The sequence below is a fragment of the Rhinolophus sinicus genome, chromosome 1 (genome assembly GCF_057876585.1).
Source record: "Rhinolophus sinicus isolate RSI-liver-muscle chromosome 1, RSI-T2T, whole genome shotgun sequence".
Lineage (NCBI taxonomy): Eukaryota > Metazoa > Chordata > Mammalia > Chiroptera > Rhinolophidae > Rhinolophus > Rhinolophus sinicus.
In genome coordinates, this window is record NC_142501.1 from 158,990,534 (window position 1) to 159,009,250 (window position 18,717).

The 18,717-nt window shown below is 41.2% G+C and overlaps 1 protein-coding gene across 1 annotated transcript in view; it reads left to right on the forward strand.

The window, feature by feature from the left end:
* The first annotated feature begins 1,352 nt into the window (after positions 1 to 1,352).
* PARM1 (prostate androgen-regulated mucin-like protein 1) overlaps positions 1,353 to 18,717 on the forward strand; it is a 101,325-nt gene continuing 83,960 nt past the window's right edge. Inside the window, exon 1 of the mRNA XM_019720707.3 lies at positions 1,353 to 1,670. Within this exon, the coding sequence (XP_019576266.3) occupies positions 1,628 to 1,670 (43 nt within the window). The 5' untranslated portion in view covers positions 1,353 to 1,627. The remainder of the gene's footprint in view (positions 1,671 to 18,717) is intronic.

Below are 18,717 nucleotides of genomic sequence, written 5' to 3' on the forward strand. Positions count from 1 at the left end.
AATAAATTTACCAAAACAAAAGAAAAACTACGAGCGCCAGTTTTTCTTTCTGGTTATGGAAGCATGACAAGATCTACAAGTAGTAATGGTGGTCAGGCAGAGGAATTGACCTTGTCACAGATAAAGTGATGAAGCCCAAAAGAGTGAGAAGATAAAACCTGAAGCTCTGATATATGAGCAAGAAGTCACAGAAAAACAAAGCTGTTCTCCAGTGCTACTAATGGTCCTGAGCAAATCAATTATTTTGGAAGGCTCATTAATTCCTGCAGCTTCCCAGCTCTAGTGCCTAGAGGACCACTAGGCTCATCATCACATAGATATTGGGAGATGATCTGGCATCTGGTCTGATAGAGATGTGAGAAATAAGCAAGTCGAAGGTGGCGGGGAGGATTAAATGAAAGATCAGCTTTGATCTGTGTGAACACACAGAACCTTTGGGCTTTTGAAGAGAGAGTAGAGTACAGGGGATGACCCAGGATGCCTTAGGCAGGCATCTTATTGGTACTATTAATTAGCTGTGTGACATTGGACAAGTACTTAAACCTGTCTGTGTTTCCATTTCCTCCTCTGAAAATGAAAACAGTGCTCATCTCAAAGAATTGTTGTGAGAATTTGACTTAGTTAAAACCTGTACAGCACTGTTGTATAGCATGCAGCATTACTCAGGAAATGTCAGCCTTTGCTGTTATGGCCCTGGTGCATACAAACTATTCAGTTATGGGGTCCAGCCCTTACCCCTATGCAACCTTGAGCACATTACTTCTCTGTGCCTTAGTTTTCTCATCTGTAAAATGGAATAATAGTAATTCTATGTCATAGGGTCGTAAGAAGGAGTGATGATACAACATCTAGTATGATGCCTCGCTCATAGTAATCTCGTGATCAATGCTACCTGACGTTAGTAATATTTCTTCTAGTAAAAAGCTGAATAGGACAGCAGACATCCTCCAGGGCAGGATGTGTGTGAGGGTTTAATACACAGGCAGGAACATTTGGTGAAAGGAAGGAAAATGTTCTGCTTGGAAAGAAATATGTGTGCTTTCTTAACAATGGTGGGGTCTGGCTCTTCGAGGTGACACCTAAAGTGAGATATGGTCACCTGTTTAAACGCTGTAGGCTCCTGTAAGAAAAGCTGAGATAAATTCCTGAGGGCAGAGTTCCGCTCACACGTCCTTGCAACCCTCCAGTTCCCAAGTGCTAGACACCCCAAATATTTGAGGAACCTTCAAAACTCGGATCTCGCACCCTGACTGACCAGCAGAGGCCGCCCTGGGCCGGGGCTCACGGGACCCCAGCACTAGGAAAGGGAAGGCCAGGGGGTGGCCCTGTTGTCGCTGCGGGACTCGGGTGGGAGGGGTTTGGCGGTAGCCGGCGAGGCGGCAGAGGCGGCCCAGTGCTCAGGCGGCTGGGATGGAGCAGAAACGCACCGGGTGCCGGAGGACACACGGCTGAAGGAGACACTTCGCATTCTCCTGGCTTCCCTGCCCGCCGCTGGAGCCGCGCGGGACTCACGGTTCCCATCGCAGCCCACCAGGAAGAGGAGGAGCAGTCAGCGCCCGTGCGCTCTGGCCGTCCGGCAAACTCTCCCGCTGCCTGCGCCGTGCTCGGCACCAGACACCAGGGTACCATGGTCTGCAAAATTCTCTTCGTTCTCTGCATCTTCACGGCAGGTATTTGGGGGCGCCGTTCTCCCGGAGGGGCCGGGAGTGGTATGGGCCCTGGCAGCCAGCAGTGGGGTCCGGGCCGAAGTGGGGAAACCGGGAAATAAATCGCCGTGCGCAGGTGGTGCGAGCCTCGGGGATTGCGCGAGTGGATGTGCGCACTTGGATTTGGGGTGATGAGCGCCTTTGGAGATCCTGGTCTGTGATGGACCGAGGGGATGACAAGGTCCTTCCTGCCGCAGCCCGCACCCGCACAAACTCTAAGTGTTGTAGAACAGGTGGCTGCGAGGCGCGTTCGAACCCCGGTTGGGAGACACTGGCTGCGACTCGGGGCTTCTCAAGTCCCCTAGCGCACCCTGCCAGAGTCGGGACCAGACTTCTTAACGCGGTTGGACTCCGGGAGGGATGAAAAAGTGGGAGAAGCAGTGGAGGGAGGGTGTCGCATCTGGGAAGGCTTTAAGCAGTGGCTGCGCACCCGGCGGTGTTTGATTGCGTTCCCCGAGACTTGGTCTCTGGTCTCCGGCGTCTCTTCCTAGTTACGCTTGGACATGATGCAGTATTCAAGTCCCAAGGAAGCTGCCTCGACCCGGTTCAAGCTTGCGATCCGCGCTACGGGTTTGCAGTTCCACCCAGTGTCCTGGAGCCTCCCCAAAATGCGTGCCACGGCAGAAACTGATAACTTGGCTAAAAGCAGCATGCCCGGGTTCCACCCACTATCCCCGACACACGCACAGCCTGGGGACCACCACCCTCTACGCGCCTGCGGGTCTCACGACCACTGACAGCGGCGGCCTCTGGCAGGGGATTGAGGAGAGACGAGCGGGGGGAATGAGCTCGGCTTGGTGGGGGCCGGGGAGAGATTCAGAGCAACGCTTTGAGTCTGGAGTTGTGGGTACCCAGTTTTTCCAGAAAAATGCAACCCGACAAGGGACAACTGACTGCAGATGAAGCAAATAGTAGTTCGAGTGCATGGACACTGACATGTTTAGATAAGAATGTTCCAAAGCCGCATACACACGCGCGTTTGACTCCTGCTTGTAGTCCGTGTATATTTTTCCTCCTGACTTGTTTGGATTCCTTTCATTGTGGACACAAGTCTCTACAATCCCTTGAAAAGAAGCTAGGGGTTTCCTGGCAGCTCCCAAAGGATAATGCAGTTCTGAGGAAAAGTTTCCCCGCTTAAGGCTATAGCGTGCGTTTTTTCCTCTACTTGCTGAAAGCCTGAGAAAACTCCCTTTTTCTGTGGTGTCTGCACGGTTTGGAGACGGGCCCGCAGAAGGTTTCCGAACAGTCTCTGGTGGCTTTGGCTGCGTGTGCAGCCCGCGGGGCTGGGAGCGCTCGGATCCCGGCAGGTGTAACAGCGGCGTCCAGCCCGGGAGTTGCTCTGCCCGGCGGTTCCCATAATCCTCCAAGCTAACGATGTTTACTAAATGACATGAGGGGTGCCTTTACTTTCTCCTCATTAGAAATGCTTTCATGAGGCTCGAGGCTCAGAAAACTTTGAGTGATCCAGTGGAGCGTGTAGGTAGGTTTGTTTGCTAATTTTATTTCATGGCTTGTGTTTTCTTTGTTTTTTAACAGCTCTGGCAGTTGGCAAAATTGGGATAAACCCTATTAGGTAGTGTATTGTGGCTTTTTTTTTTTTTTTCTAAAGAGGTCAAGATCTTTTTCTCTTGGCCAGTTTCAGAGTTTAGCCCCTCTATTCTGGGGGCAGGAATACTGCCCTTGTTCCCAGACAGAGTGAGGAGGCTGGTGGCTCAGCGACCAGCTTCGCAGCCTCATCCCCATCCCTGCACGTGTGTGTCGAGATCAGAGTCAGGAAAATCACAGCCTCCCAGTCCTGCAGCTCTCCTGACCCCGCAAGACATAGTCGTGTTTCTGCGTACATCTCCCCTACAGAGTGATGGAGCTTCCTTCTTTCCTCTGCAGGAATCTCTTTAGGGTCACTGGGTGTTAGACCTACTTGCAATCGTTGTCAGGAAAATAATATAAAAATTGACATAAATACCTCATGAGGCCCTTTGCATCCCAAAGTAAAGGGTTTACAGAAACTAAAAGATCACTTTTTTTAGAATGAAGAGATGTTTGGTAAAGGAAAGAGGGGTGAGGGTTCTTGAAATGAAAGCGGCATGAGTTTCAGTGCCTCATCTCTGAGCTCCCTTGGCAAAGCTCTAGCTCATTTCACCAGGCTGTTACTCCGTTTCTGCCCGCCCCTACCCCTGCTTCCTCCCACCCCCAACCTGCAGCTTTAGAGGCTTCAGGAAAATTTCTGTAAAACTCTTAAGGTGATGCTGTCTTGAGCCAGGAATGGGGTTTGGCAGGGGACTTTTTTTAGCTTAATAAATCAATATATAAGGACACAGCATTTCCTCCAGCCTGTATAATGGACACTTGCAAATATATGTGTATTGTCAACAACCCAGAAAAAGTAGCTCTCTATATTTACTCACTTGAATTTTTAAAAGAAGGAAGAAGAGATACTGTGGACTGTCTTCAGTTCTCTCAAAGTTGACTGGTAGAAAATCAGCATGGCTATTGTACAAACCATTCCCCAACGCCTCTAAGGAGTGTACAAGGCATATAGGAGTCCTGCCTCCCAACTAAAATACAAGCCAGAACCTGCAAGATTTGGCAGCAGAACCAAGAGCAAGGGAGGATGGCCAGCCCCGGAAAGCTTCCATCTTCATCCCTCGCTCTCTCCTCTCTGGATTCTCTTCCTTCATTCCCACCACCATCATTGCTGCCCTCCCATGTTCTATGCCCCGATTTATTTAAAAGCTCCCTCATGGAGACATCTGAGATATACGGGAACTTTCAAACGGCCTTTTGCAAACACTTATGAAGGACAAAGGGAAAAGAAGCATAGGTAAGAGAGACACAGACCACAGGATCTGACTTCCTGGTCTGGGTTCTGCCCTGTCTGTCCCTAGTCTCCCACCAGGTTGGTGACTGCATTCCACCCCACTACTTAGTGATCAAGACCAGGAGAGCTAGATTTTAGTCAGCCACCCAGCTAGAAAGCCTATTTGTGGTCTGGGCCTGTCATAGCTCTTCTCCCGGTGACTAATATCTAGAATGTCCTTGTCGTTGATGAAAGACCCCACCCTAAACATTTACGGCTCTGTTCTTACTACAGATCCTGATGTATGTCAGGGCATATTGAGGCCTCATCATAAATCTTGTCATAAACATGTTAAAAATATGCACATGCATTTATAGGAACAGCGAGGTTGCCTACGGGTGGTTCCTTTAGCTTGGTTACCTTCTATTCCCCTGAAGTCTGTGTCACAGTTCAAGAAGTGACACCTCCTTCACGTGAAACCTGATCTGAGAAGGTGGAAGCTCTTGTTATCTGACACATTTACTGAGGCGGTGTTGCAAAGTGGTAGGTAAGAGCTTCAGCTAGATTGCCTAGGTACAAAGCTAAGTTTTACGGCTTACTAATTGTATGATTTAGGGCAAGTAAGTCAACCCCTCTGAGTTTTCTTATCCACAGAATTGGGGGCTTAAAACCTCATAAGGTTGCTGAAAGTGTTAAATGACTGACATACCTACAGTGCATGGGATGCAGTAAGCTTTCAATAAATGTTAGCTATTATTGTTGATATTATTCTTATTAATAAAGTTTGCTGTATTCGGCATCAATTAGGTCATCCTCTCCAAAAGCAGAGTTTATATATTTGCTCTTGGACTATGTTCTCAACTAATATCCAGGACAGTGCCAGGAGTTCTGGCAAACCCTAATGTGCAAATTAAGAAAAGATTCAGCTGAGCCTACTAAATGGCTAATTTGAAAAGGTTAATAACATACCAGCTCAGATTTAGCACAAGAGTCCCCAAAATGCTCGGTAACAAATAGAAGTATAGTCTCACCAAGGACTTTATTTCATCCACAAAGTCTTTTGCAAACTGGTGTGGTTCAAAAGCTCAATGAAGCTAAACCTTAAGGTCAGGTTCCCAGAGCCACAAATTTTGGATTATTCAGATCGAACAACTTAGGAAAAGACAGTCCATGGTATCTAAATGATCCAAATGTCTCTCTCCAGTACCCCAAATCATAATGGCCAGATAGCTAATTTAACTTGAGCATTTGGGCCTGGTCTAATTGTGCTTGTGTTTTTATAAGGAAAATATTGGCCGAGTACTTTCACTGTTTGAGCAGACTTTCTTAAACAGTGATTTTCCCTTGAGGGCAGCGGGGAATAGCATCCACGGGAGAGAGACATTTAAGAAATATTTTCAAAAGGGGTTGGCTGTCTTAATACCCAAATGAAAGGAATCCTGCCATAGCCTTTACAACCATTTGCTTCCTTTTGTAAGTATCTGTCACTGAAATTGGACATGTTAGTTTAGGAACCAAATATGTGCTTGTCTAATAAGAGACTGAATAAAATAGTCACTTGGAAAAATTAATGTTTCATTTAGAAGATAGACGCAGCTCTAAAAAGAGGTGGGTAAGTAGTAAGTACATGTGCCTTATGCAATGAGTACTTTTTACTTAGAAATGCAAGACGAATAGGTTATCATCCCGTTAATGTGGAAGCAGGGTGACAATAAAATAAGACTGATTTGTGTATGTAGTTCATGATGTTACTTTTTTCAGTCACAGCTTAAATTATTTAAATGACGAGGATTGATGTAACATCAGACTTTCTGATCTGCAGATCTTTTAATGTTCATCATAATCCTTTACCGGCATAGCCTATTTCTTTTACCTGTTTTAGTGTTGTTTATAAACCTGAGTCCTTTGCCATTTTATAAGTAATAGAAGTCATTAAAACTAAATAGACAATTAGATAATTCTTTTCATTTGTGTTTTTCATTGGTGCAGGGTGGTGTAATGTCAATTAAAAATAAGCTGTTTTAATTTTCCTTTGACCAGTGTTACCAGATTTAGCAAATGAAAATACAGGTTGCCCAATCTGATTTGAATTTCAAATAAACAGCAAATTCTAAGTATGTTCCACACAATACTTGGGACATACTTAAATTATTCTTCATTGTTTGTCTTGAATTCAAATTGAACTCGGCATCCTGTGTTTTATCGAGAAACCCTATCTTTGGCTTTTCATTTGCATTCCATCTATGCAATGGGTTTGATATAGGAGTAGCTTTATTTTGCATCCTATCACACCCAGCTTTAGCTGGGAAGACACAGAGATTTCAGAGCAGCTCTCTCCAAACAGCAACTACAAGGATTAGTATTCAGGGGCAGCTCTCCAAGGAAATATTTTGAATCTGACTGCATATCTAGTACAGTTCACCGTTGTGTGTTTCTGAACAACTGGTGGGATTTCTGTAGCCTCCCTGAGGCTCCATCACCTGACTCCTTAGTAATCCTTCCTTTTCACAAAAACAATATGTTTTAAATGGTAGCAATGTTCTTGCATAGGAGCTGGAACTAGACGCCTTCTAGAATCCAGCTGGCAGCTGATTAAAAAAGAAAGTTATAGAATAGCTTTGGATTTCAATGCTCTCTTCTGTGCCAGGATCTTAATACATCTCAAAAATATTAATTATATGAGGTTTACATAATTCCTGAGGGATAGCTCTATTGGTATCTCTTGAAAGCTATGGCTATATAGACCCTGAAGCAGCATATTAGGCAAAATTTCAAAGAAGATTGAAAAAAATATCCATTAAGCTATCGGACTGTGGGGGAAATTTATACCTTTTATACCCAAGGTAAAATCTGTAAATAAGTAACCGTTACTGTGTTTCCCTGAACAGAAGACCTAGCTGGACAATCAGCTCTAATGCGTCTTTTGGAGAAAAAATTAATATAAGACCCGGTCTTATTTTACTATAATATAAGACCAGGTATTATTATATTATATTATATTATATTATATTATATTATATTATATTATATTATATTATATTATATTATATTATACTATATTATACCCAGTCTTGTATTATAGTAAAATAAGACCGGGTCTTATATTAATTTTTTCTCCAAAAGACGCATTAGAGCTGATTGTCCGGCTAGGTCTTCTTTTCAGGGAAACACAATAAGTGGAAAACAAATTGTGGGAAGTTATCAGATGTGATTTTAGAAAACATACCTATTCAATACCAAATAAGATGAATGGTAAACTACAACTTTGATGATAATATCTTCCAGTTGTAGTCCAAATTCTGACACCTGATTTTCTTTTCCATCAGGGAAGAAATAAGGACATGGGAACTTTAGTGCAGATGTTAAACATGAAAATAAGTGGAGAAGAGAAAGTTTTGTTTGAATTTTTTGTTTGTTTTTTTTGCCATGGTTGTAAACTTGAGGCTATCATTTAGACTTCCCACTGCTTAGAACATTATATTTCCTATATGAGGTTATTAAAATGTTACCTTTTAAATTATGATATTCTTGCCAGCTTTTGTAGTCCAGAATCATAACGTTATTACTGACAGATCTGATTTACCCACTGTTGCATTCACGAAGGATTGTTACTAGTGCTGTCTGCCTTTTATGAAATCTTTTCAGTTTCTGTTGGAAAAGCTTTTGTGATCCCGTAGGTAGACCACAGACAGATACCATCATACTGGCGTTAAACTTTTATTTGATTGATAAACACGTCATACTATATATGATTCTTGCTTTGTACTGTGATTTTGGTTCTTTAGGAAGAACAATAACAATTATTGTAAGGATAAAAGGATGCTCTTTATTCACTATGCAAAAGCTACAATGCACTGTCTCCCTGTGTTTAGGGAAATGTCTAAGACACAGTCATTCTATTGAGTTAATGTAATGTGTTATATTATGAAAGGACTGCAGTACATCTCAGCATTACAACATGAGGGGGATTTCGATGCCCATTTTTTCAATAGAGAATCCTAAAGAAATCTGGTGGACCGAACCCCTTTCTCTTGGCCTGAGAGAAGAGGCAAGGTATTGGTGGATCACACACTCTGGGTTATGGGAATTTTTGTTGTTGATAGAGGCAACATCAAGATGGATATGGCTGTCACCCAACCAATGGGCAGCCCCAAATGTCTTGTCTGAAAAATTACAATGTTGATGGGATAACATTCAAGAGGAGAGAGCCCTGGAATTCTCTTTTTTGAAAAACTGTTCAGACAGGTCTGCGCAGGAGAAAGGATTATCAAGTTTTGGGGCTAAATGATCATTCATCATTTACATTTTAGGAAATGTTCATGGGGAAGGGAGTATGATATCAAATTACATGTGGAAACTGGGTAAAAACGGGCAGTAGGAAGGGACAGCAGCTGTTTCAGAATTTCTGCATAGTGTACATGGGAGAAGCTGAGGGACTGGGAGAATATCAGATGACTGAATGAGGGGGGTGATAATTGGAAATTATTTGGGGCTACAAAAGACCAAACCACCCTCTTGATGCTGCTTCTGGGAATGGAAAATTCATCGAGTTTTGTTTTTAGGGGGTGGGATAAGAGATTCCTTCTCAAATGTATATGAATCTAAAAGTCTATTTTCTTACACCTTTTTAGATTTGTGAAAGGTTGCAAATGGAGCCTTTCGAGTGAAACAATGTGGGGGCCCTAATGGCAGGTAACTAAAGTACCCTCAGCATTGCGAAAGGGGGAAAGAATGAGAACATGCCCTGAGATGTCAAGAGGAATTTTTCTGCATAGTTTCCATCCATTAGGGAGGATGAGTGGCCTGGGGTCACTCACTTCCAGGAAGCCTTTCTGGAACTGAACTTCAAAAGGAGTCCTATTTTGAGCCTATTTTCCTTTAAATGCTTATCTGAGGAGAAACATACCCCTGATATTTATCAGATGAGGATGAGATTTGTGTTACTTCATATGAGAAGCAACATGGTGCAGTAGAAGGTGCTTTGAAGTAAGACACGCAGTCATGGAATGCCAACTCTGGGATCTTAGTTTCCTCCTTTGTAGGGTTATGATAGAGCGCCATGTGAGTCCATATTCGACAAATATTTATTAAGCAGGTATATTAATAGGCAGAAGGTTTATTTTTTTTTTTTTACTTCATTTGCTTGTCTGCCTTTTGGTACTGGATTTTAAGGTGCATGAGAGCAGAATTTTACCTGTTTTGCTCCTGCTTTGTCCTCAGCATGTAGAACAGAGCAAGACATAAAGAGTGCTTAGTACATATTTGTTAAATTAATTTTTAATGGACAACCTAAGTGTGCTAAATACTGTCCAAGGCTCTGGGGCTACAGCAATGAAAAAAATAGACAAAACTCAACGCTCAGGGAACTTACATTCTATGAAGATGATTCATTTTGGTTTGGTCGTAAAAAAAATCAATAGTTGACTATCTAATCATCATCTCCAACTCAACATGTCCAAATCTGAACTCTTGGGTTTCCCTCCCCCAAGAGGCTCCTCCTGAAGCCTTCACCATCTCAATTAATGGCAACTCCAACTTTCTAGTTGCTCAGGCTGAAAATCATGAGTCCACTTTGAGTCTCTTTCAACACCTCTCATCCAGTCCTTCAAGGAAATCTGCTTGTCCTATGTTTAAAATATATACAGAATTCAAACACTTCTTGTCACCTCCATTGCTCTCATTCTGGTGTGAGCCACCGTCCTCTTTCTCCTGGAATACTGCAGGGGCCTCCTCTCAGATCTACCAGCTTTTCCTCTTTCCCTCCTAAGATCTGTTCTTTGCATAGCAACAGTTGATCCAGTGGAAACGTATCAGATGATGTCATTGCTCTGTTCACAGCTCTGCAGTAGCTTCCCATTGAACTCAAGAGTAAAATCCTGAGTCTTTAAAGCAACCGTCAAGACCTCATGAGCTGCTGCTCCACTCATTCTTGGATCTGGGCAGCTGCCTCTCCTTTGCTCATCTTACACCAGCTTCCTTATATCATGTTTCCCCAAAAAGAAGACCTAGCCAGACAATCAGCTCTAATGCATCTTTTGGAGCAAAAATTAATATAAGACCCGGTCTTATGTTACATAAGACCGGGTCTTATATTATAGCAAAATAAGATGGGGTCTTATAGTAAAATAAGACCGGGTCTTATATTAATTTTTTTCTCCAAAAGACGCATTAGAGCTGATTGTCTGGCTAGGTCTTCTTTTCGGGGAAACACGGTAGATATGGTGGCTGATTCCTCTGTCTGGAACATATTTTATCTCCATATATCCACCTGACTAATCCCCTCATCTCCCTAAAACCTTTCCTCAGATGTCACCTTCTCAGTCAGACTTACCCTGACCAACCCTGTAAAACTGCAATCTGTTCCCCCCGCCAACACCATATTCCAGTTCCTCTTTTTTGCCTCTTGCCTCGTTTTCTTTAATCTCTACCTCTCTCCATCCCTTACCCTCCTGAGGGATTTTGTCCCTTGCTTACTGTGGTTTCTCCAGTGCTAAATACGGTGTGGCACTTAAGGGTTCCCAAAATCTATTTGTTAAACTGAATGAATAAAATACATTTTTGAGGGCTGGCCAAATGACGACTTAATTCAAAAATTTCCTTAGATCACCCGAAAGAGGCATTGGCAAACTTGCTTGTGATCAGGTGCTTATGTTTAATGTTTCTAAATAGCTGTTTTGAAAAATGAGCCAGGCTTTTAGTTTCCATTGAGGGTTCTGAAAGCTAAACTTTAAAATCAGGTGGTTGTTTTTTTGGGTTTTTTTTGTTTTTGTTTTTTTTTTTGAGCTATGCACATACAGAACACTTCTTTTCAAAATGTACACTTTTTTTTTTTTCTTTGCCGTGGGTATCACTTTAAAATAGCTGAAATTTCTTAAACTCTCTGGCCAATTAAGAAAATGTCAGCTACAGAAGACAATGATACCTCTACTATTAGAACATCTTTGAGAACCTTTTGAATAACTAAAAATAGTTATTCATAGGTGATTCTGAAACACTAACTGTGTTTTAGTCCAAGCAATCAATAGAAGTGATGTGAAGTCCTGGTGAAAATCAACCCTGCAGACCTGACACCCCTTGACATGGCCAGTACTGACATCACTCAGGCTGGCATATTCCCCAGCCTCATCATCCAACAAATTCTCGTGGTACTTTCTGCCTTAAATAGGAATGTTTAATTATTTAGTAGCTATCAAAAAGAACATGAGCTTAAAAAAATAACATATCAGTCTTGAAGCCTTAAGGATAAGGGTAAAATTTCAGATTATATCAACTTGAAGAGCAACCTACACAAAACCCAAAGAAGAGCAAAGATAACACTATACTAAAAACATGTGCCTTGCTTGTTCAGTGATGTTCACTTGTCCATTCTTGAGGTGGGAAGGCTCTCAACCATCTTGAAATGCAGCAGCATTAACTGTAAGCAGAGGAGATGCAAGGGAGAGTAACCGTGACCTTCTGCTGGACAATGGACAGGGAACGGTGTCTGGTTTTGTGGGTGTGACACTGGGGGATACGTGACCATTCCCCCAGCTCTCCTCCAGGGGAGATACCATGTTCCCTGATTAAAATGAAAAGCAGGGCCTGAATTCTCGCTGGAAGGAAAAGGAACACGCATTGACAAGAGAAGGCTTGTGATACCCAAAATCTCAAAGGCAAGGGTGGCAGCTGAAAGAGCGAAAATTACTACTTCACTAAGAATAGAGTTTCAGTGTGAACAGTTTTCAGAAAGAAGGGAGATGTGGTTTTTGAGATTCAGAAATTTACAGCCAAGTTTTTGTTTAAAAAAAAAGTCACCAAGCAGTAGTTATTGTTCTCTTATGACAGTTTTTAAAAGCTGCACTGAAGCATTGATTTAAAAAAATATTTTACTATGGAAACTATAAACATACACAAATTGACAAGAAAATATCTATCCCCTGTCCGGACCTGATTTAAAGTCCTGTTTGTTTGTTTGTTTGTTTGTTTGTTTTGGTTAAGAACTTTTACAAATATTAATACATTGGAAACAATGTAAATGTCTAACTGTAAAGTGCTAGTCAGATAAACTAGCATACATTCAACGTTTATTCAACTGGGCAAGACTAAGCAACTGTTTAAAAGAATGAGGTGGTTCATTTTTGTACTGACACGTAAAAGTGGTCACAACATATTGAACTAATATTTGTAACTTTATATTTCACAATATGTTGAAAACGCAAGCTACGGACTAAAATGTACATTGTGATAAAATGTTCAAAACATCATGTTTATGTGTATGTCTGGGAAGAAAATGGTTTAGAAGGATACAGTGGTTAACTTTGGCAAGTAAGCTTTGGGTCAGTTTCACTTTTTATGCTCCTTTGTTTTGCCTGAATTTTTAAAATAGTTTGTATTGCCTTCAGCATTAAAAAATGTATTATCAATAGTCTACTCCCTCTTGATCAACGGTTAATATGGTTGTAGTAACTGCTAGGTGGCTATTCCTATCCTCAAAATCTTGATTTCAAAAATTCTGATGGAGCTCTCAAAAATAAGATCTTACAAAAGCAAATCATCTCTGAAAGGTTTATAGGATATCACTGACGTAATGGGCAAGGACAGTTCTGGGAAGGAATTGACTTAAAGTAATATTATATTTTCTGAAACCAGAGTGCTGCATAAATCATTGATCAGGACAATCATCTTGGATAGTATTTTAAAGGCCTCTGAGATAACGGATCAGTATTTAAGGTACTTTGTTAGTTTTTAATATCTTCAGCATTTGTCACTTATGGGAGCAATTTTAAACGAAAACACTATTCTCTAAGCTTTTCTAAAATGGAATTTGTCAACTTAGACATCAAATAAGAAAAGTAGCCTTCAGAACAACATATGATTTTTTTTTTCTTTTGGCAATATTAAATTTGTTATATCATCTTTTCAATAAAATAATCAATAAAATGTGGTTTATGCAAATGCTAGAGGATCCATTATTAATTCTCCATGGCATTATCAGAGAACCATGCAAGTATGACTAGAGTGAGGTCTGGAGCACATGGCACTGGAAGAGGCTTTGTAATCTGTGCCAACCCCTTCACATTAAAGATAAAACTACACATGTTGAAGAGTAGGGGGAAATCCACAGTTTAAATTTTTAATTGTACTAGGTAGGTATCACACATTCTATCATGTTCATTTCATTTGCAACTTCACCTAATATTCTCAACCACCCCACGAGATAGGCAGAACTATTCCCATTCAGTAGTTCAGCCCACTGAGTCTCATAAGTTAAGTTAAATAATGAGCTATAGATTACATAGTTGGTGTGGCAGAGCTATGCTTTGGACAAAGGTCTGTTCTCTTTACCCATCTCAGCCTCTACAGCTGCTGAGCTGCCAAATCAGTCGATAAATCCTTTTGTGTAAATTTAGTCTCTAGTATTTCTCTCAACTCTGATCCTCTTCCCCATCCCACAGATACTATATTGGTTGAGAATCTTATCATCTCTTCCTAGACTCTTATAGTAACTCCTAAATAGTTACAGGTCATTCTTTTTCTTTTCAGTCTCTCACCACTCTTTGGGGACTCATTCATGCCAGGCCAAATTGCCTGCTCCCCTCCAAAGAAGGAGAAGCAGACCCAGATCTGCTTAAGGGTCTTCCAGGTGCTCAGACTGAGGTTGCTAATTTCCGTTTCTACTAAAAGGACTGAAGGCTCCTTGGAGAAGTGTCTAATTCCATGTCTGGGTCAGGAAATGTATATGATGAGCCTTGAATATCTTGTGATACCAGACAGCAAGGATGCTAACAAAGATTACCAGGTTCCTATCAAAGGGACTCAGAACCACTTAACGAGACTCCCCCTGGCCAAAGATGGAACAAGTTCAGCATTAATACAGATAATTGCAATAGATTGAATCATATTTTAAACTCATGAGTTCATAATGATACCAAAAACAATGGTAACACAAACCATTAATCTCCATTGGAGGATACTTATAAACCAACACATTATTTTGAAAATTAATAGATAAATAGGATTAAGTATTCTTGATTGATTGATTGAACTTATTTTTCCCTTTATGTTATGAGATATATGACTGGATGACCAAATATTAAATGGTGGGATGACTGACTATCTCTATACAAGTATTCCAGCTAATAAATAAAGACAATATCGTAGAAATAGAATATCACCATATGGCATGACCTAATGAGTTAATGGATCTCGGCACTGACCATCAGTGGCTGCCAGCATTATGAAATGTAACATAGCCAGATATATATCTCTTAATGGAAGACCACACCATTCTATATAAAATAGTTTTGCAACATTGAAAGGAAACTACATCTGATGAGGCCTCCACATCTAATAAGTACGTCACAGGAAATATAGAGGACCCAGGCAGATGTTAAATAACATCATAGGAATGAAATCAGCAAATTCCAGGCTATAGAAAGCTCTATGGGACAACCTGGTTTTTTTTCAATAAATAAATTGCAAGGAAAAAAAGAGCGAGATTGAGAGAAAGACGAGGGGCACGATTTATAGACTAAAAAGAGATATAGTAGACATGTCAACCAATCACAATTGTGGACCTTATTTGGATTCTGAATCAAACCAAAACTATAAAAATAAATGATGATATTTATGAGACAATTTTGAATTTAATCATTGGCTACATATTTGACGATATGAAGGTATTTTTATTTTCAGCATGATAATGATATAGCCCTTATGTTTTCAACAAAAGTCCTTTTCTTTTAGAGATACATACTGTTATATTTATATAAGAAATGCTATGATGCCTAGGATAGGGTTTTTATAGAAAAAAATTATGGTGAGCTAATTCTTACAACTGAGCAGAGGGAACACAGGGGTTCATTATAGTATTCTCTCCCATTTTGTAGATTTTCCATTATATAAAAGGTGTTAAATTTTCCATTATAAAAAAATTTGTAGAAAGAATCTTCCAAAACTCCCTATTTCTTACAGAAACAAGCCCAAACTCTTTAGCAAGTAGCTCAAGCTCTGAATTAGAGGCAGAACAACAAAAAAAGAGGTACTGGTAATCATGGTGCGAGAGGCTAGAGAGGCATATGGGTCATCCTTGCCTGGGAAGTCTTCCCCAGACGGAAACACCTGCCACATATTGTCAGGCCTTTGCCCATGCCAGTTCCTCATTCTAGACCATGATTCTCTGCCACCAACATTCTCTTCATCCTGTGAGCTCAATTTCCTCTGGAAGTTGTTTGCCTATGTTGGCCCTATTAGATTTTGGCCTTTGGAGAGCAGGGATCCAGTCTAAATTTCATATCCCTCCATCGCATGTATGACAGCATACACTGTGGGTGCTCAGTACTTGTTGAATTTATACTAAAGTAACTGAGGCTTAAAGATGTGGACCCTGAGGCCTCCCAGCTTATGAGGGGCTGAACTGAAACTAAAAATCTCAGGTATATAGGAATATAAGTCCCCTGAGTCTCCAAAACCCCTTCGGCATTGTGTACCACACTCCTCCCCTTGAGAGAGTCAGGATTTAAGATTCATAGTCTCTGAGAGAAGTAACACGTTCACTTAGAGTCGCTAAAAGTTGTTTCTCTAATGCCATGGCCATGCAGTGGCCTACAGGACAAATGATTTTTGATAGTGGACAGTGGCCTGGGAGCTAGGATACCACGTAGATAAGGAGTTGCACAGTGAGAGGCACTGGACACCAAAAGCCTCCCCCCACCCACCCCCCAGGGAAGCACAGAAAGGAGAGGAGATCCGTTTAGCCTCCTTCATATGAACACACCTCAGCACATGAAATTGGGAAAGGGACTGTCATCACTTTCCAGACAAGCTTACTGTCTTTGGGCAACCACCCTTACCTACCCATCTTTATGAAATAAAATTTCACTCAAGATAAGTGAGTCCAGTAAAAATTGCCTTTTAAAAGATCCACAGGTAGAGGAATTTAAAAAGGAAGTGTGTTCTCCTGGTAGAAAGCAAAAACCTTCTCCTGTCTTCTAAGGTACCCAGCAGCAGAGGCTGCCAGTAAGTAAATGACCTGTCCCTAAACATTACCCTCCCCCAAACTGCTGTGAACCCCTTGCTCCCTGGAACTATGCCAACTTGCTAAGCTTAGAATAAATATAGATTAGCTATTGTCTTAGTTTGAAATCAAGGTTTCAACAAGGCCATGCTCCCTCCCAAGCCAGGAGGAGAGAAGCCTTCCTTACTTCCCATAACCACAGGCGTTACTTGGCTTTTGGAAGCAATAACTCCAGTCTCTGCCTGTCTTCACATGGCCTTCCTCCCCCTGAGTCTGTCTACACTTAGATTCCCTGTTTACAAGGACACTAGTCATCCAGTCATAGGGGATTAGTGCTCACCCTAACTCAGTAGGATCTCCTCTTAACTTGATTACATCGACACAGTCACAGGTGCTAGGGGTTACGGCTCCAGCATATCTTTCTATGGGGACACAATTCAACTCATACCAACTATATTATTTTCACATCTAAGCCATGTTCATGAAAGACCCTTCCCCACTGATAACAGAAGCAGTGAATAACTTCATCAATTATAAGTTACTTTCATTCAAGATTGCAGCTGCTACATATCACCTCAAGTATTTTTTTTCTAATTTGTTCACTTATTTACTTGTTTATTGATTGATTGCTCTTGTAGAAGGCTGGTTGAGACTGTCTAAATCAGGTATTTCTCAGCCAGAGTGCTATGGGCATTTGAAGGGGAATTTTAAAAGGGGAAGACCAAGTAACACTAGAAAGAATGTCTTTTTCAGGGAAAATTAACATTCATTTTGTGAAATATCTAAAATTCAACTGTCCTGCCCATAGAAAAGCAGGATATTCTATACATTTAGCAGCTATAATCATATATACCCATGTCTTCTGATTAGTAACGAGGATGTTTATTAGGTAGAATATGGATATTTATTTGGTTTTGTAGCTACTGTTCAATTTTTTTTTAATTTTTAGAATCATATAGCTTTCCTTATAAGTCAGAGTGAATATCAACATGTGAAATTCTTTTCCCTGGAAAAAATATAATTTCACCTAGAGAAGGTTTAATTACTTAGTTTTGTGTATATAGGCAAGAGAAATATTCTAAGAAAAGTGAGAGGTCTACTGTCTAAAGTTTTATTGATTTGAGTTATTCTTAAAGGGATAAAAAATTTTAAAGCTCTGATACTAAAAACAATGATCCTTGATGAGAACTGAGTTCATGCTGAGATAAAAAAAATTACAAAGCAAGAGAACAGCCTCATTATATTTTTAAATCCCTGGGAGAGCCATTGTTTTGCCAAAGCAATGTGGTAAGACAGCCTGGGACCCAACACCAGTGCCCAGGAGACTGGGAGTAAAGAGCTTTAGAAGCTTTGATTTTTTTTCTAAAACAATTAAGATTAAAGGAGTTAATCAGGAAATCTGAGGTTATATAAGGGGTGAGCAGGTCAACCAGCTCATGTATCTAGTTTAGGGCACACGTTTGAGATGACCAAACTTTTCCATGGAAGATTGTACTTTATGATAATTGTTCCAGAATGAAAGAAGTAACAAGAAACATTAAAGTTTGAAAAGTGATCCCCACCGCCCCTGATATCTGAGAACATCCTGGCCTCTCCAGAGACATCTGACGGAGGAAAGCAGATGAGCCAGCTGGGGCTTGAACCCTGAAGGGTCCAACAGGAAGAGGAAGGAAAGTGGGTCATGTTTGGTGAAGCAACTTGTCAAGTTAAGCTGGCCAGTGTGGAGGCTGCCACCTCTACTGTGGCTGGTCTGGCCACCTCAAGACCACCTCTCCAAACATGGCATTCTTACTGCTTGAGACTTTACGTGGCACTGAAGTCAGAAATTAGAGGTAGATCTGGAATATATCCTCTGAAGCTCTAAGGCTCAATACCCACAATAAATTCTCGAAATTAGTAGGGAGAAATCATTCACTATTTGAGCAAGAACCACCCCCAGAAAAAACAAAAGCCTTCTTAGATGGTATGTGAAGGGACAGACGTTTTAGGGAAAAGACTCAACTTCTTGATTTAATCAGGGTTGGGTTTCTAGGAAGGCACAGAAAACATGAACTAGAGAGTCAAAGTTCATTAACAGGTACCAGTTGATACCTCCTTAAGTCTTTGCTAGTCAAAGTGACATCATTTATCTTTCTGATGCTGTGCCTTTTCTGGTCAAACGTTAGTGACAGCAGCTTGGATTTGAAAGGGCACGCCTGTACTTTGCAAAGCACTTAGGG